Source organism: Ischnura elegans, chromosome 12 (genome assembly GCF_921293095.1).
Source record: "Ischnura elegans chromosome 12, ioIscEleg1.1, whole genome shotgun sequence".
Taxonomy (NCBI): Eukaryota; Metazoa; Arthropoda; class Insecta; order Odonata; family Coenagrionidae; genus Ischnura; species Ischnura elegans.
In genome coordinates this window covers 36,635,146-36,655,877 of record NC_060257.1, presented here as the reverse complement: position 1 = coordinate 36,655,877, position 20,732 = coordinate 36,635,146, and the positions used below count along the sequence as shown (strand labels likewise).

The window sequence follows — 20,732 nt, the reverse complement described above, 5'->3', positions numbered from 1 at the left end:
TGCATTTCCTGGGTAAAATGCATCTGGAATGAGCTTACAACCACTCCACCAAGCACCCCACAGTTTCAGTTTGGCGAGGTTTATCCTGATATTTATGCATCCCGGATAACTTTTGTGAGAATATTGACTCGTTATAGCGGTAGCAAACATACTTGCACTGGCTATAAGAGGATTATTTCCCTGTACTTTTCCACATGGACCAATCAGCACAAAAAAATCACTTGCTATATAGCTACCCTCGCTATTGGCATTAATCGTTACAGTGAACTTCAACTGAATTTTTAATGCATGTGCTCTCATCCAGTGCTATTCTCAGAGCATTTATTCTAGCTACACTATGATCCTCAAGTTTTTACACACTCACCTTGTCAATGACCACAACCCTCACTATATTCCTCATCAAAAGATTAAAAGCATCTTTAGCTGATTTGCAGAAATTGGTTCCATGAACTGCACACATGACATAGGCGTTGCGGTTCAAGAACCTTAGGAACTTTTCCAGGCACCAGAAACAGCAGCGAAGACAACAGAGGAGACACTGCACGAGCTAGAAAGTAAGGAGAAGATATTTCAGCCTTACCGTGGTATGCAATAGAACCCACTGGCACAAATAAATGGCAGGTTTTTAGCCTGAAAGACATTAAGGGCAGTTTGATGGCTAAATATGAATACACTTGATTTTTTTCTCTTTATCTATAGTATTCTGTTCTGGGGTTCTTCCACCCATTCTGATTCAATTTTCAAAGCTCAAAAATGTATAATACGATTAATATGTAATGCTCCTTTTAATGCACCTTGTCTTTCCTTTTTCAAAAGGTTAAATATTTTGACAGTTCCATGCATTTACATTTATGTTGTAAGCATGTTTGCTAAAAGAAATTTATTTAATTATATGTCTAATGACAATGTTCATTCCCACCAAACTAGAGCCTGTAGAGATCTGCATCAAACATATTGCAGGACTTTAAATGCATCCTTGGGGCCTAAATCCATGGGCCTTCTTGTACTGAACAGGCTCCCTACTGATTTTAAGCAGGGACCTGGAGCGCTCCTCCGCTCCGCTATGCTCCGGCTCCATTGTCGGAGCGGAGCAGTTCAATTCCTGCTGCTCCACTCCGGAGCGGAGCGACGACAATGGGACCTAGGGGCTCCACTCCGGAGCGGAGCATTTCTTGCGAGAACTCCACTCCAGCAGGAACTGAACTACTCCGCTCCGACAATGGAGCCGGAGCATAGCGGAGCAGAACACAAACGTCAATGCTCCGCTTCTTGGCGGGAAATTGACGAATTCTCGCTTCTGCGGCTGTGGAATGCATCGGTTATAACCTGCGGCAATTTTTATATTGAGTTATTAATCCACAGTCCAGGCGATCTGCGGTATTACTTAATACCAATACATTTCAATTCACAATTAGTATTATGTAACAAAAGTATTTGTTTCGGGCGTGACTTAATGGAACCTTCTTGACATAATGAAAAGTAAAAATTAAAAAAATAATTGTGTGCGGCTGTTTATTCTCTGTCTTCTGTGCATCTGTACCAGACGGTGACGTGCCACGTTGAAACCTATGTCGTAAATTAAATATTTATGCGGAATTACACAGTTTTCTTTACTTTTCTTTATGTAAAAGTTCTTTTCAAATTGGGAAGTCCAATATGTGTTGTATTCAAACACCATACGTTAGATATTTTTCAATCATAATAATGACAGCGATAATCTTAAGGCTTAATACTACACAAATGTCGATATTCGCAATGTATGTTGTTATATAATTTAACAGGCTTTGTGCCGGCAGTTTAGTCATGCATTAATTTCATTATCGCATTATAAAATTCTATTTCGGGCGACATTAAAAAAAATTGCTGTAGGCTAAAATTTCCAAAATTGTGGGATATATTTTAGACGATGCCATAAGGTACGTTTAAAATATTAAGGATACGGATGTGGCCCATTCGTTGGGTTGAAAGAGCATTTTAATGGAATATTAAAATATACACTTGGATTTGACATTAATATAAATTTTAACCAAAGCCCATACATTTTTCGAATAACATTTTTTTGTAATTAGATGTTCTTCTGAGCAGTGTCTGTCTGTTAAACTGATGTCTGCGATAACACCTATCTCGAAATGTAGTATTTCTATCCCAGACAACACAAGCATTTGTATACAAATGGCATATCTTTTGTACATTTACAAACCGTACCGATTTTTCTAATACAATTGCATAGCAGTTCTATTCAAACTTCTTGTATACAAATGATTTGCAATTCAATTGTAATAAAAAGGCAATATACAAGCGAAATATAAATTTCTAATACCTTTGTGATACATTTGTAATTAATCTTTAATTAATTTTAATTATAATCTTTACATTGTAAATGAAGTAAAATTGATATTTATAACTATGGAAAAATTAATAGCATAATATCATAATTGCAAACGACTTTTTTCATGAAAATATCTTAAAAATTAATGCACGAAACGGCCTTGGTAACCATCAGTTGTTGATTTTTTACTCAACAGAGAGGATCACAATAAAATAAAGTTTGGATTCGCGAGTGCATATATTCGGAATACGCTCTTTTTCTTGCGAATAAGTGTGAAAAACATCCACAAAAAAAACAAGGATATATAATATCTCTTTATACCCTACAAGATCAGTTATGAATCCAGCAAGTAGATATTTTGTATTTGACGAATCGACGAATAAATCCTTGTGTGGCATACCTGGATGTAAGCAGGAAAGGATCTCTGTAAGTAAATCTTTTGCTATCTTTTAGTTTATAATTTCTGCTCTCCATGAATTTCGTAATGTTTTCAATTTTCTCCTTGTCAGGTGCTCTATATAAATGTGCGTATTTAAAAAAGTGGCTTATTGTCGCTCATTTACTAAGGGTTGTAAGAGTGTATATGAGTATTTATAGATATATTTTTTAATTTCTAATAATACATTAAAATTTAAAATCTGACCCTTCATACTGATAAAAGGAATACTTATTAATCTGCAGGGTAAATCAGGATACAATTTGGAAAGACATCTAAAAAGACACCACCCTCTGGAGGCTACGTTGGTGGCATCGAAAAAGTTTGCCAACCTAAAAAACGCTGTTGAGGCATGCGGCTCTTCTCAGCATAGTTCTCAATATGGACAAAAGAAAAGAGGGGATAAGAAGACTAACTTTGTTGTAGACATCAATTCCACTACTATTTTCGACGCCTGTGTGGAACTGGTGACGGTGAATGGAAGACCATTTTCCATCATTAATGACTCCGGTCTGCGGAAGATTATTGACCCTCTTCTTTGTGCCATGGGAAAAGATGCCAAAGCATTGACCATACCTAGCGTTCAAGAGAGTATAATCAAAAAAGCTACGGAAATAACTAATAAAATACGGCAAGAAGTGCACGGGATATTAGTAAACCTAAAAGTGGATACAGCAACAAGATTAGACCGGTCATTGATTGGAGTGAATATACAATTCATCCAAAATGGAAATATTTCACTACGTACCCTTGCTATAAGGGAAATTTCCAAAACACAAAATGGAGAAAATCTTATGGATGAAATATGCGACATCTTGTCTTCGTATGGAATAGAGTCAAAACAGATCCACTGCCTGACCACTGATAATGCCAGTAATATGGCACGCATGGTGACCCTCTTAAGAGAGTGCGTTAAGGTTGCTTCCCCACCATCTGCAGAGGAAATTGAGGACCAAATTGACGAAATGGACAACATGGACGAAGATGAAGATTTAGAAGACGCTGTAATTGCTGTGGATGATCTTCAAGAGGGACTATCTTCAGGAGGTGACATTTTTAAACTCGAGGAAGAGTCGATAATGTGTCGCATGAGGTGCGTTGCACACACGCTTCAACTTGCTGTAAAAGACTCAATGAAAACTCAAGAAGTCATGAGCATCCTGGATAAAGTAAGAAAGCTTTCCAGGCGTCTTAGAACTCAAGGAATGATGATATTAATAAAAGAAAAGAAATTACGTAAGCCTGTTTTAGATTGCCCGACAAGATGGAGCTCGACACACTTGATGCTCGAAAGAATTTTAGAGTGTAAAGAACTATGCAATATTATTTCTCAAACAACAAAGAAATTCGACACAGAATATAATCTCACGTCCACGGAATGGAAATACGTAAACGATTTACACAAAGCACTGGAGCCGGCAAAATTTGGGACACTGAAATTACAGGCACAGAACCTCACACCTGGAGATTGTTGGAGCATTTGGATGCTGTGTAAATTAGAAACATCTAAGATGGAAATTGATGTAGCCAAAAGATTGGTTGATAGTATGAATGTTCGAGAAGCTAGGTTGCTAGAATGTGATGGGTTTGTAGCAGCTTTATGTCTTGATCGGCGATATAACATATTGTTATCACATAGCGATGTAAAACGAGGCAAAGAACACCTAATAAAGTTGTACGACCGAGTGAGGTTACTCCAGGGAACCCCGTAAGCTCAATCAACGAGTGAAAACGAGGCACCGTCGGATGACGAGTTAGATGACTTGGAAATTCTATTGAAACGTGCGGAATGTCGTCGTAGGAGAAACCAGTCATCATCAGGAGAGCATCCAGTTGATATTAGAAGTATGTTGGAAGAATACATGAAATTGCCCCGAGAAAAAAAGGATCAAAATATTTTACATTTGTGGGAGAAGGAAAAATTAAAAAATGAAGAACTATATAAGCTTGCATGTGTGGTAAATTCCATTCCAACGACTCAGGTCAGCGTCGAGCGCCTCTTTTCAGGCGTGAAATTTGTGCTCTCATCACAACGCTATAATTTATCAAAAGATATGCTAAACTCAATAATGTTAATTCGATGTAATGACTTGTTTGGTATTCAATAATTATCTGATTTTTAGAGTTTTGTAATTTTAATTTATAAAAAACATCATTTTAACTAAAATTTTCGAAGGTGGTAGGATGATTTCATAAAGTTCCTTTAGCGATTACAGCCATCGAGTGGTTAAACGAAGTGTTATTTGGGTGTTACGCAGCATGTATTGCCTATAACATAATGAATACAGTTATAAAAAACTCAATATTGACCAACATGCTGTAATGTCCATGTAGGTACATGGCAGAATTGTCAAATATTCTATGTATCATCTCTGAATTTTATTGATAGCAAAGAATAGTAAAACCAAAAACATGTAATAATCAAGTATAAAAAATCATGTTCACAAAATTGAAATATTTTATTAGTTTTTTATGTGACTCCAGTGCCATTAAAACCCGCATAAATGATAATCATTGTGAATTATAGTTACGAGCAGGAAAAAATCTACATTATACACGTACTTGAAAGATAAAAATCGCAGCTGGCGTAATTGCTGTAAAGATATTATGTCACGTGTTGAAAGGTGTTAAGTACCTATGTTTAAACGTATGCTTTTTTATTTGAAACAGCGGAAAGTAGTGCATCATTTAATTTTGATTTCCAATTAAATTTTCGTTATAATGGTTGATTTGGCTATGGACATATTGATGAATACTAGTCCACTTTTACAACGGTATCATTATACTAAGAAACCGATATTTTTTTATAAAATGATGCATTCTAAATAAAAACGTCATGATGGGAATATGCTATTAAATCTCGCTGTGACATCACGTGTGGGTAACCCTGCATTATATTCAAATACGATTAATAATGGGTAATTCTATCTGGAAAATACGCTCTTCCAGGTGGCAATAGAATTTATGGAACAAAGTCCACATAAAAGTAATACCGGAGCGGAGCAGCATTATAGCAATTCGCTCCGCTCCAGGGAGCTCCGAAATCCCGCTCCACCCGAGCGCTCCGCTCCGACATTGCTCCGACCTGCTCCGCTCCGCTCCGGCCGGAGCGGAGCGGAGCACCCCGGAGCAACAATGAAAATTCGCTCCGCTCCACTGCTGCTCCAGGTCCCTGATTTTAAGTACGAAATGGACCCAGTCCTGTTCAAAAGGAAATTAATAACGTTTTTAAGGAAAGAACAGTTTTATTCCGTAAAGGAATTTTTGGGGAAAAAATAATCATATTGAATATGGAATAAATTTTATGTACTTTATGAACTTCTTTTGGTCAAATTATGGTGCCATACACTTGTGTATTTTATTTTATTATTGTTTGCAACATTTATATGTATATGACGTGTCCTATACACTCAACTCATGTATTTTTTTACTGTGTTCAGTGTCCGCTGGGCAAATAAAGGTTACTACTACTACTTTATGCATTTAGATTTGAATACATCAAAATCCATCAGATTTCTCTTTACAAGGCAAACGTTGAGAGAATAACAGTATGCTGAGAGAAGAAAGGCAGTTGGAAAGTCACAGTTTCCAAACTTGCATTCCTTCCATGTATAATGGTAAACTTGGTACACTTTACCAAAATTAACATACCTTATTATCTCTTTTCTTCAATTTATGGTGAATATACTCCAACATAATCCTTATGAATCGGCAAATAGCAATTAGGAGAGAGCCAAATGCCACTGTTCCTAAATGATACCTGAAAAAAAAAAAATAAATAAATTCACAAAGTAATGGAAAAAATGCGGTCAATCTCTGACCAGGATCTATGAGCATTGTGATTATTGACAAGAAAATATGTACCTGAAGGCTCTCCAGACACTTTCAGTCAGGGCAAAAAATGGCAGTCCTTTTGCCTTGTTCCAAGTCCAATACCAGGCACCAAAAACACCAGCCAATGTCATTTCACCAAGGGCAGATATAAAGAATAAGAGCCATAGGGTTCCAAAGAGATTGAATGCATGAAGCCAAGGAACATATTTATCTGTTCTGAAAAACAAAGTAGCCAGGATTTATAAGAAACAATCGTTAACTTACATTAAAACATACTTTAAATGACCCCTGTTTCTTTAAAAAAAAAAAATTGTTCTGAGGGGTAGTTGTTCAACAGGGGCACAAGTAAGAGGGTAGCAACATGATTGGGAAGTAACTAAAAAGATAACTACTGAAATCAAAATCCAATAAGAACCTTAAAATCTTGTTTCATTCATTAATTGTAGTTTATTTATAATAAATTTGTCACAAAGCTACTAAATCATATAGAAAATGATGAGACATCTATTTACCAATAGCTACATGCTACTGTTAGAGCTACCTAAATTCAGTAAGTGTAATATGCTAATAAATAAATGAAGTAATATATTAAATACAGGTAGGCCTAACTTAACACCAAATCAGTCAACACAATCTATCAAGGTCCAATCGTTACCTCATGATTGAACTTTGCAGACAGCTCTTTATTTGCCTGAGCAAACTTACTTCTGTAACTCCAAGATAGACACATGCAATGCCAACAAAAAACAATTTTTTAAAGAAATAAGCAGGGAAACTTGGAGAAAGAGGTATAATGCCATCCATTTAAACGTTTTAATTTAATTCTAACTCCTGACCCCAAGGAATGTAATCTTCCAGGTTAATCAATGAATATGAGCGAGTGATGACTAAGGAACAACATACACTGGTGTTTACAAAAGAGCCACTACATGAATGAGAAGAGAAGACAAACTGTGTTACCTGTGAGCAAAAAACTGGCACCCACATGAAACATCACTTGTTCGCAGGTTAATACAATGCTGATTAAAAACATCTGGTATGCAGATATCACCAGGCTGAAAAAAATATAAAAACATTAATTAATACATTAAACTTCCAAGCTTTTAACGTTGGGAAGTAATTGAATAATTGAAGGTAGTCACGGAATTGGAAAATTTGAAACTACATATTTTCTTTTACTCTACTTGACTACAAATTTACCTAAGTTGCTTGCACACCCTGAATATTTACAGAACAAAATCACAAACATAGGTATGGTAAATATGATAAATGATTAAGAATCCACAGTAGATAATGTATAACATTTCATATTGTTAATACCGTATATCTCCGAATATAGTCCCCCCTTTTTTTTCAAAAATGGCCGCGGAAAAGTAAGGGGGGGGGACTATAATCGAGTGTAATCCAGTTTAGCATACTAAAGGTGACCATAAAGTTATAAATAACGGCATAATGGCTAATGTTCTCGTAGTCTTTCTATTTTAGTATATTTATGAGGATTATAATCGGAGATATTAGTAAATACTGCCACGTTTTACCGGAAATTAAGACAATTTTTACCACAAATGTTGTACAGATACGATTATTCCGATTCAAATAGCATATCGAATATGCGTTTTCACGGAATCCATCGGGTAGCCGCTAATTTTTCTTGGAAAAGTATTGTTAGAATAATTCAATCGACACTGATCACTTAATGACGCAAAACAGTAAATAATTAAAATGAAAACTAAACACACACTATCATTACATTAATCGAACACTAGAATTGAATCAATAGTATGTACCCGTCGCTCATTTAATAATTACACAATTTAAATAATTGCGAAAAATAAACAGATACAGTGAACCTTTCGTGACGATTTAGCATTTCATTGCGTCCGTAGCTGCTATACGCCCATGTGCCCGTGCGGTTCGTGTTTACAACCACTGCCTTTACCGCCCTCGCAGGACAAGAATGCGCAATAAATGATGCATTTGTTTCTGAAAAGGTGCAATAATCGACGACTTTAAACCAGAAGCGCCGGCATTTCTGCATTTGATCGAAATACAGCGACTCAGCATCGAAAGTGTGATCAATTTATTGAGGAATATCTTCAATTCGCCAGGGTAAGTAGGATCGATAAATTACGTCGCATAACGTTTCGCAATTATTTCCGCGATATTTTCTTTATTAAAAATAATTTTACGTTCAACAGTGAGGTGATGGATCAAGTAGAAAGATGCTAGGATCAATCCTGCGGCAGATTAAAGGCCATCAAAGACGGAGTTTCGATGCCAATTTAAAAATAGCCGTTGCATAATACGCCGTAAATCATAGTATTCATAGCGCTTGCAAAGCGCTAATACATCGCGGAAGTCATTTCGGGGGTCTCGATGCGGCAGATTCAAAGAATTAGAGGAAAATATCGTCAAATTTGTGCGCAAATGCGGAGCAGAAGCTCTTTGTGTAACTTATGCAATGATTCGCGACGAGGCATTGAAAATTGATGTAATTTTTTTTCAGTTTTAATGTTTGTTGGAAAAAGTTTATTTCTTAATTTTGTTACTTTGATATTTGTAAGTCCTGTAGTTTAATCATTTTGCTTAGCAGGCATTTGATGGCAATATTTTTATAATATTTATAATTTATTTAACACAATTTTATTTAGATTTCCTAAATTCTTCAGGTCACTTGGATTTGTGATGACTTGATGGGTGTGTTACACTGGATCTAAGGAAGTTTCAGGGCCAAATGCAATACTGTTTATGAGCTTTAAGTTAAAGCTTATATATTGACTTTGTCTGTAGTCATTTGGAAATCAAAAATATTAATAATTTGTGAAGGTTTAAAAAATACAATAGCCTTGGATAATTAAAAAATTTTCTCATTTCTTCATTACATCTGGTTAATTAAGGAACTATAAATTACTAATACATGCAATGGATCACAACATGTTTTAGGTATATTTATTTTGTTGTGATGGAAAATATGTGAACAGATTTGTTCTTAATCTTCACAGAAAATAATAGTTTTTATCGAATCTAGAATCTTAACTTGCTAACCACAGAAAAATTGCCTTCCTTTACATTTAAAAATTTTTCCCAAAACTGAGGTCTCAAAATTGGGGGGGGGGACTATATTCAGAGGGGGACTATATTCGGAGATATACGGTAATTTGATATATGTATTCATACTGTAAATGATTATTGCATTTATAAAGCATGATGCTGAAATTAATGTAATACATATACAAATTTAAAAAAATAACTATTCTACATACTTGTAGAAAAACTTATTTAAATATAGATTGAATATTCTGTTAAATGCTTTGCTAAATATTTTCCCTTGCTACATTTGTGGCGAGTTATTAACTTTTTATAAATGCAATATCATTGAGAAACTATATCATGAAGCACTACCAGCATTTCTGTTCCTTTTTAGAAAGGGTGTGTTTTAATATTATAAGGCTATTTTCGTTTATTGGGATACTCTTTGCCAGGCATGCATCCCTAAATGGAAAAGGAAAGGCCCCTTGCCAGAAATAATAAGAGTTGGGGTTTGATAGCCTTGCTCTTCCCCTGCAAACAATAGGCTTGCTCCCTCTCTGACCTGAAGGAGCCTCTGATTTTGCCCTTAGGTTGGAGTCTTTAGAGCAGCTTTCACCGACCTTTTTCCACAAGAAAGAGAACCATTTTCAGCGACTTACATATGCAGCCAAGTTTTCAAGTGCATAACAGGAGACTTGTGGATCAGTTCCACTCTTCAGAATGTACTAAGTTGGTTAAAATGAGATACGTGTTGATAACTAACTATATTTTTTCCATTCCCATATGAACTTATGCACGTAAATACATAGCACAATTAGCAGCACCAGAAGTGAGAAACCACTCATCCGTGCCAAATGTAAATTGACATGCTCACTGGGAACTCCCTCCCAGCAGAACAAAAATGTATCATTTACCTGTAAACTCTGATGCATGATATTGGAAGTATCAAGAAATCAAAGCAGCTTCTAAATATAAATAGCATTTTTTTCGGATTACAACAAAGTTAAAATTTTTACCTTCCAGCTGAAAGTGTTAAGAGGCATGATTGGCAAAAATTTGAATACACAAGTACATATGTTAGAATATGATCAATCTCTATCAACGGCAGATTAACCTCATTCCACTTCAAATCATATTTTGAATATTGTGCTTCTATCTTCTATTTTTTTATCCTGTAGTTCTTTTTAAATGGAATGGTAGGTAATGGAATGATATTTTTAGTTTGTAATCAACCTAGAACTGTGAAATAAAAAATGATAATTATCTCACATTGTACAATATCTAGTTAAATACATTGAGAACACAGCTATCGTTACTCATATAAAATCATTTTATTACTTCCAATACACCATATTCGATGAAGTAATAGTTCATTCAGGAACTTCATACCCAGATGGCACAGAATCCTCCATATCTAATTCGTATGCAGATAGTATCCATTGACGAAAAGCGATGGAGCGGTAGTAAATGGATACTATCTGCATACGAATTAGATACGGAGGATTCTGTGCCATCTGGGTATGAATGTTTTAACATTGCTAAACTTTCAAAATATTTATATTGTTCCTCCAAATAGAGCTAAAATTATGAAAATCTGATGACGAGGTACACTCATCATTACGTAATTTGGCATCGGAAGTTCATGACGAGCAAGACTCCTCATATCAGCAAAATGGCTAACATTGTTCATTCGAGAGAGCAGTGACCTTTACTTTTTGCAGCAACTTGTTGGTAAGCAATATGTACCTCTCCACGATAATTTGTGCAGCAATAATATTGCCTACCCAAGCAGCTTTTAGATATTCATCAGTCGGTAAACGTTTCTCGGGATTCCCACCGGGTTAATGTTTTTATAACGGCCAACGTTTCAAGTACCGTCTCGGCACTCATCATCAGGGCTGAATATTGATTTATTTAATGTTTGGTTGCTAAGTCTCATTGTTGTAATAAATTTAGTTAAATAAAAACATATATACAAAAAAAATATAATAATAATAATAAAATAAAATAAAATACGATGCCAATTCTTTTATCGCACCTATATTAAACAGACTAATTTCCTTATGTGGCCTTGTTATATAAATGAAGTTCTTTAACTGTAATTTCGAAATAATTTGGTCAACTGCATCAAGATTGGCTATCTCTGTGACTGTAGGTGGCATTAGTTTTTGATTTTTGCATTCGCAAATTTTCCCTCACTTCTAGAATCTTCTGCAAAACGGGTTTCCAAGTATTGCTGATGGAATACCCAGAGTCTCTGTTAAAGTTATTTTTCTCCAGCTTAATTTCTATAGCTTCCTTCGTGAGGCGATCCCAAAAACCTTTAGCATGGCAAATTATTTTTGCTTCATCAAATTTAATGATGTGGTCCTGGCTCACACAATGTTCGGCAATGGCAGAAGTGGCAGTTTACCCACATTATTCGCCGGGAAAGCATAAAATCATATTTTATTCATCAGTTGTTTTTAAACATTGTTCATTGAGCTGGTGAAACAAAAACTTTAATTGGAGAGCCACCCACCCCTTGTGGGGGAACGACTACCTCTTCCATAATTTGTCAGCCATCTCCATACACTTAATTACCATTCTCAATTCCTGGACTAAAGGAGGATTTTTTTACACGATAAAGTCAAGATTCCAGGTAATCGACAAAGGTGGATCCAGGATTTTTTTCTGGTGGCACGAGGTCTGACAGGCAAACGGTCTTTTCATTTTCGGATTAAGAACAACATACAGCAATTACTGCATGAAATGTACTATTTATTTTAATATATAAGTTAGTAATAAGAAAATATGAATAAGTTAGATATATAATAACGACACTTTCATTTTTTTATCATAACCTCGTGGCCAATAGCGGATGCATCAGTACAGATTATTAATATCTTTGCAAAGCATGCTCACTGTAGCCTAAATGATATTCTGAATTTCATGTCATATCATCTCAGTTCACTACCTTCTTTTTTATTTTACTAAGGAAATACCTTTTGATACCTGAATTTAAGTGGCTTAAAAGCTTTTCAAATACCCTCTTCATTCAACTCTATCACTGATCACACAAAATAAAACAAATGTAATAATAATTGGACCATATTAAAAATCTAGTTTATTTTTAAGCATCTGGGGAGGGCACCTGTCCCTGTGCCCCCTCCTCCCTAAATCCGCCTATGGAAGTGGAAGTCAAATGCAATATTCAATTTGTAAGAAAGAATATGCAGAAACGTGCAGTAAAAGCCATGGCCAGAGTTTCCATGCGATCACCTGGCTTACCTCTTTATTATGATCTGAAAATGCTAACATTCCCATCACTGTACATACTTAACGTGCCTCTTTTGTTAAAAATAACCCTGAATACTTTCCAAAAAATAGTTCTCTTCATAATCACGCAACCAGAACCACCAATGACGTTCACCTCAAAGACTACCCTAGCACTTTCTGCCAAAAAGGACCCTTGTTCTCCCTATCAAAAATATACAACAAATTACCGTATGATATCAAATGTCTTCCACCTACACCATTCAAGAATGCTTTGAAGAAATAATTGATGGAAAACAACTACTATAGCCTGAAGGATTTTATGTTGGGTTCGGAGTAATCTTTGCCCATCAGCCACAAAAATTGTAACTTTTCCTTTAAACTGTAAAAATTGTAAATATTATATCACTTCATTTATTTGTAACTATTACTTTTTATTTTGACGACTTACAATGTCACCAGTACATATGTGATCTCTAGGAACAATAAAAATTATTATTAATAGTTCCTACCTTGTATACAGTATCACAGTGACAATCTTGGTTTACGCCAGTGACCCTGTGCTCAGGTTTTCCAGATGAAGCAAGGTAGAGTGCCACAGAGAGGCCCCAAGCAAGAGCAACCAACTGAAGCAGCCATGGCACAATAGGAAAAAACAAGGTGCTAGTCACACTGCCAACAGCCCTGAACAGAAATATACATTGTTAATACATATAGGAAAGTAGGCAAATATTACACTTATTAACCTTTACCCACAGGATTTAAATTCTCAATGGCAACTAATCGCAGCTACATTTAATTCTAATTTGCTCATTAAATTGGTGTGTCTGTGCAGGCATTGAGCTTCTCTCCCATTTCAAGGTTAAACACCACTTACCCCCATTTAAGAGGAAATATAAACCATTGAATAAGTTCAATTAAGGTGCTGATTTGGGGGGAGGGTTACCGGGGTCATGAACCCCCCAAATTTTATCAAAAAATTTTATTAGTTTAATAATTTTAGCATCCTTAAAATGCCTAACATTGTTCAATTTCATCTGTTGTTAGGAATAAATATGAAATTTCAGGCTCTAAAATGCGTAAAGAATGGGAATTTTAAAAATTTTCACGGAAAAATTTTTACTCTCCCCCAGGGGATATTCCATGCTCCCGGGTCATACCCCCCCAAATTTGATGTGAAATCCGCCCCTGGTTAGAAGAAAAGAAATTTAAATGCCAATTAATGCTGGTAGGAAAACTATCTATGAAACAGGTTTTTTTTATTGTCTTAGGCAATCATAAACAGGGAAGTGAACAGGTGTTCACTTGCAGAGGCTTGGTCTAGCCACTTTAAGCATAGCCTAGCCTAGTCTAGCCACTTTAAGCCTAGCCTAGTCTAGCCACTTTATGCCTAGCCTAGGCCTCAGCGGGTTAAAAACTCTTAACTGATGATGATTGCCCAAGACAATCAAAAAACCAGTTTTGGATATATTCTTCCTAACAACTTTAATTGGCTCTTGGTCTTCAGACTTATTTACATAACACAATTAGTAGCTCAACTTAAGTTTTCCGACATAACCATTAATCTCAGCCCATGACATACCTCATCAGACTCACTTGCAATTGCAACCAAGGTGCAGAAATTCTGCAGAGGAAAAATAACTTGACTGAGATTCAAACTCAGATACCCCGAACACGCATCATATCTTAAGCTACCCAGACAAGGGCATTTATTCAGACAAGGTCCAGACAAGGGCATACCCAGGATCAAAACTAGAGGGGGGGGGCAAGCCATGGTTGTTCATGGTTGTTGTAGGTAACATTTAAGCATCAATCAGCATTTTAAGGAAACTATGACAGCACTTTATTAGTTTTTAAAATTATTTGCTTGAAAAAATATTATTCTCCTAAAAGACATTTGCTATTTTTACTTCCCCCCTAGAAGCAAAATGCAAATGCCCTCACTGGGTACGCCCATGTACCAAGACATGAAAAGTAAAGAAAAATTTGTGATTCCAAATATATAGTCATAATAATATATAATATTTATGAGGAATTACTAAGTTTTCTTTACTTTCTATAAGTCAAGTCGATTCCATGAAGTCACGCCTGAAGCAAATAATTCTAACAATGCATTTTTAATTCCTCAGAAGATTTTTGTTGGCTAACAAGGACAATGTTGTTTATGCAGCCAAACATACAAGGTCACGAGACAGTATGAACAAAATATCACCAATCTCATGTTTATAAAAGTTACAGCTTGAAAACTGAAATGGTAGAAGAGCTGACACAAATTCTGGGGACCTAAGTTTGAATCGCAGTTAAGGCAAATAATTCTTCTTCTGTAAACTTCTACAGGGATGCCGGCTTACAAAAAAATATTGGGGGGTTCCAAACCGGGGATCTTGCCCCGGGAAATTTTGTAAGTAGTGAGTTTTAAGTTTTTTAAGTATTTTAGAAGAGTCAAATGATCAACATTAGAACCTTGATAACTCGAATATCGATATCTGGACACTCTGGGGAAAATCGGCAAGCCTGACATATTTTTTCCTCACACCCATAACAAATTTTTGGAGGGGGCTCAGTCCCCCTCAGGCCCCATGGAGTCGGCGTCACTGAACTTCTATTGGTTTCCCAAAATACAGGAAATAAAAATGTTCTTCATTTCATATCAAAAAAATGCTAGTGGGCTTTAAATATATGGGATTTAATTCAAATGTATTTCTGCATATTTTCTGAACTTTACATTTTACACATGTTGCTTTTCCTTAACATTATCTACATACTTATAATCTCCTGTGTGGCTACAATTTCATATAATTTGACTACTGTCATAACTACTAATGCTATATTTTAGTCTTTTAAGCAAAAAAAAGGATATGAAGATAATAATATGAAGTAGTAATTCTATTTGGATATTTTAATGGGAAAATAGGTATTTATCAGAAGAAACACTAGTTAAAAATATTTAACTGAAAAACTATTGAAGGGGTCAAAGAGGGTTTTTTCATTTTCTCCATATTAGAGTGCAATGTTATTTTAGCAGTTAATCATCATCTTTCACCCATATATGCTAAAATAAAAGTGATGATGAAAATCAATGATGAATATTGCACAAAACCTGAGACAAATGAGACAGTCTCTGGTTTCACAGGGTGGAAGTCTAAGATGAATTTTTTATTATGGCACATATTATGGTACATCTATGAAGAAGCAATAAGAGCTATGAATATTAATTAATTGCAAAGGATTATAAAATCTGCCATCAATAAGTGTGAAAGAGTAACAGAGTAGAAAACATGAAAAATAACTAACCTTGATGCTTCTCTGATGAGCTCGATTGCTATGCGAATACGATTTCGCAGAAAAATGAGGATAAGCAGGATAATAGCCAGTATAGATGCTGCTATAATCAAAAATACCATCCATGTCTCTTTCTTTGCAAGAGTGGATTTAAAATCTATCTTGAAAAATTCATTAAGATCTAATTGCAGCAAGTCCTTTGGACTGAGAGATAGATCTTTTGTTTCTACAGTGCCATTTTTTTTGTCACCTAGAGCTGCCAGTTCTGCATAACGTGAATAGCAGAGGTAAATAGCTGAAAATGAGAGGAAAATTCAATTTAAGCAGAAAAAACATTAAAAACCATGATTATATTCTGAGGGATTTCAATGTATGGATGTGATACGTAGGTCGTGTCTACATCCAAGAATTCTGTACATCTGAATTCAAGTCAAGGAAATTTCTCATTCTAGTTTCATTCACCATAATAATCTTTCCTGAAGAGATAATTAACAATTATATTGATTATCGTCAATACCACAGCTAACATCTCATTATTTACAACCTGCATATTTGTAATTGAAATGATTTCTTTCCTTATCGATTCACCTCTACGCCTAATCGCTTACATTCTTCGAGTGCTATAATTTAAGTCAATAGCAATTGACTGTGTCTTACTGGTGGAAAACTTTAAAAGAAGTGTTATCATTTCACTATCAGACTTTACTTTACTATTTTACTATCATTCCAATTATAGGAAATAACCAGGATATAGTAAGGAAGAGTGAATGTGATTAAATGTTAATAGTGCTGATTATTGTTATTTTTTTCAACATTGGAACTAAAAAAGAGGAATTTAGACTAGATTTGAGCAAATACAGATTTAAATTGTAACTTTATAGCAAAAAATACATTTTTTTGGTTTCCCTGAAAGTTACTCTTCAAATTAGCAACAACATTTCCATATCTTACCAAAGCTAAGAAGTCCCAAAACTCCAAAAACTGAAAACCAGACCATGATTCCTGCAAGCCATCTCATCAGGAGAATGAACACTAAGCAGACAAGCATAGCAACTGCCAGGCCAAGTAATATAAATGGCCAAATTTTAGTGAGATCTTGAAGCATCATTTCTCCAAACTGAAATTCAGAAAGAAAATACATGTCGTTAAATTGTATGTCTCATATTTCCCATGATAATAGTTAATCAAAATATAAAACTTCCCAATGTTTAAATTAGTAAATGTTAATTACTTTACAAATTTTTCAAACAAAAATAAGTGATTAGCTCAATGCCTGTCTTTATCTTCAATTAGTAGAGAGCAATTTGCAAACATCATTAGAAAGTGAATGACCAACAATCACACAAGCATGCTAATTACAATATGATTCTAAGGCTCATACATGAACATAGGCATTGAAAAAACTGAATTTTAATAGCTTAAAGGCTGAACAAATTTGACATTCTAAACGGTATGACACAAAGTAACCTGGTTAACCCTTTCCTTTCCTTCCATAATCTTTTCTAGCCAATGTCATGCCAATGACCGAGTATGTTATGAGGAGTTGCTGAGAAGAGTGGGAGAAAAGAGAACCCTTCTTAAAACCATATGGAGAAGACGGGAAAACTTATCTGGCCACATGATGAGACATGATGGCTTGATGAAAACAATTGTTGAACGACAGGTGGAGTGGAAGAAGGGCAAGGGACTACTATTCATTCTTTTCACAAAACAAAGCTATTTAAAAGTAAGGGTTTATACAGGTACATATGTCGTTCCTCCCCATATGGACTCTGAGGGTTACGCAACCCTTTCCTGGCCACTAAGCATGTACACAGTAAAACCTCTTTATATCGTAATGGTGGGGACCAAAATTTGGGAATTTTGATGTATGGAGGTTCACTATAGAGAGGTTTCAGTGATATGCACCATTTTTTCACATCCTTTGGAAATGAAAGGCACTTCTGTCTATTAAACCATTATATTTATGTGTTTAAACAAACATGCATGCATTAGTGAACATATATTTATTACCTATATACATAATAATTACAGAAAGCGAGTGCTATCACATGATTTTTACTATGATTTGAGAGAAAACGATGTGATCTCTCTTAATTCAACAGTCACTTAAAATGATTAGGATAGTTGGATACCTTTGTTCTTATTTACTGTTAGGTATGCTCTCACAAGGAACAAAATGGCCACAACTAATGATTAACGTGAAAATTACAGCATATTAAAGGTGTATAAGAGAAAATAATAAGGGTGAAACATTTATCGCTGAAAATGCCATTTCATGTATGTAATCGCGGCTGCATTAATGGTGTCTAGTTGTCTCGGTTTAATTAGCGGAGGTAGTTAGGCCATCTCGGGGGTATCTCCTTGGTATGATAAGTGGAGGTTATACGATATAAAGAGGTTCACTACAAAGAGGTTTGCCTCTAAATTTACATGTAAATCTGACAGGACCGTAGGGGTGGTATGATGTATGGAGGTTTATGATGTAAAGAGGTTCACTACATAGAGGTTTTACTGTATTATCCATCACAGCCTAGTTCCATGGTCAACTACTGTTTAACCCAACAGCTTCTCTTACAGCAATATTATTACATTCAAATACAAAAGATATATGAATTTATTTGCCTGATTTGGGGAGCATGATGAACTAGAGGGCTAAAGAAAGCACTTTCTCATTGGACACCACCGAACAAATATCCACAAATTCGTGGAAAGAAATCCCCCTTCCCCGAATGTGTGAATTACACATACCAGTGGTTTAGTTTGGGGTAATCTATACCCTCACCAATCCATACCAACCTCCTGGTTGAATAGTTGAGAAAGAGAGAATTTTGATAGTCATTTATATCTTTGAAATGAAACTTGACCGTTTATATATTATCTCTGACCAAATGAGAAATCATCCATGTAATAATTGTATTTTATGTTAATTCTGGCATCAATATTATTAAAGGTCTAATAAAATTTGAATGCTTTTATGCCTCAAACATCAGGAGGATACTTATGGACAAATATTTGCTTAGTATTCAACACATTATTTTTTTATTCCTAAGATTAGCAGTTGCCTAAGGACTAATAGAAAGCTTAAGGCAGGTACTATGAAAAAAAGTACACATTTTCTTTGCCCAAATGCCATGGTAGAGTCAGAAACTCTAATGGTGAGGCCTTTAGTGATACCTGTGACAATCTGCTTTCCCTCACTGATAAGATGACTTGGAAAGGAATACACTCTCTTGAACAGAAAAATTTATTCATTTTCTAGATGTCTTTGTTTGGAGATGAGGAAATTTTCATACATAGGCTTGGTAGAAGCTCACAGCTGGCTGACTGAGAATGAGATAAATTTCCTAATTACAATCACAATCAGCATTGAGCACAATTTCTTCAACATATTACTCCCTCTCTTGATTCTTGGGATTGTTTGATTGTTCCTATTCAGAAGCAAAGCAAGTTCAAGTTCAGTCACTTCATAACTCATGGGTGGCCTGTTCCCAGGTACTGCTGGTACATAAAGTTTCAATTTTTTATGTCATATCACAATCATACAAAAATCAGTGGTGGATCTATGGGGGGAGGGGGGGGCGTGGCTAAGGAGGCTGTAGCCCCCCCCCCCTTTGGGTGTCCAATTTACACTAGATAGAATGGTAATTTTTTCCGACCCCCACTACTGCTGGAATTTTTAACCCCACTAAGCCCCCTCCCATGTCCCCACCCTGGATCCGCCACTGCAAATAATTAAGTCTCTTTCAACTTCAACAAAAAAAGACAATAAACTAACTTACATTCCCAATCACACTTTCATTTTCTGACCACCTAACCAGATGCCCTACATCACAACCAATGAGCCGAAAGGTTGTATATGAAGGCACTATGGATCAAATGCCCATAGGTGCCCTATCCGGGGGCCAACTTCTAATTAAGAATTATATAATAATCTTTTGGGATAGAGCAAGCATGTTCCTAATACAAATATATATAATCACATGAAAACATAAGTCAGTTTTCCAATGGGACAAAGACTGGAATCGCCTACACTAAAATGTAAAATGTTTCTCATTACTTTCAAAACAGGGTTACCTGGTTACCTTGCATCATAGGTGTACACAATCAAACATTTAAATTTTTTTTTAATAAAAGCCTGATAAGTTGTATGTCCTGTGTCACAAAAATGCTGGTAAGTATGATTTCCTCCTGTACATAGACATGCAGAAAAAACTGAGGAAAAATATCATTGAAAACCCATTCTCGCATGCTTAAATTACACATTTGAAAAAATATGGATGGATAAACTTGGAGAAATAGAAGATAGAAGTAAATATAAATGTATACAGAATACAACACAATAGAAAAACATTAATTTAACACATACGTGCAAAAATTGCAGGATAAATGAACTTTCTGTTGTTGGCAGGCGACAAAAAGCTTCAGAGTAACACACAAATTTCCTATCAAACTGGAACAAAAGAGGGCAGCCATGTTTTGATCATTAAAGAAGCAGCCACAGTATCTACATCTTAAGCCTTCAAAGGATTAAAAAAATAGGATACGATGAATTTCTACCCAATA

At 35.4% G+C, this 20,732-nt stretch overlaps 1 protein-coding gene across 5 annotated transcripts in view; it reads right to left on the bottom strand.

The window, feature by feature from the left end:
• LOC124169275 (choline transporter-like protein 2) overlaps positions 1-20,732 on the bottom strand; it is a 125,070-nt gene that overhangs the window by 6,396 nt on the left and 97,942 nt on the right. For 3 of the 5 annotated variants that reach the window (XM_046547837.1, XM_046547839.1, XM_046547838.1), the window contains 8 exons: positions 20,536-20,619; positions 17,118-17,283; positions 16,179-16,461; positions 13,397-13,568; positions 7,560-7,654; positions 6,630-6,815; positions 6,417-6,525; positions 365-547 (listed from right to left, as the gene is read on the bottom strand). In XM_046547837.1, the coding sequence (XP_046403793.1) occupies positions 365-547; positions 6,417-6,525; positions 6,630-6,815; positions 7,560-7,654; positions 13,397-13,568; positions 16,179-16,461; positions 17,118-17,283; positions 20,536-20,619 (1,278 nt within the window). The remainder of the gene's footprint in view (positions 1-364; positions 548-6,416; positions 6,526-6,629; positions 6,816-7,559; positions 7,655-13,396; positions 13,569-16,178; positions 16,462-17,117; positions 17,284-20,535; positions 20,620-20,732) is intronic. The other 2 variants (XM_046547840.1, XM_046547841.1) reach the window with 1 other exon arrangement.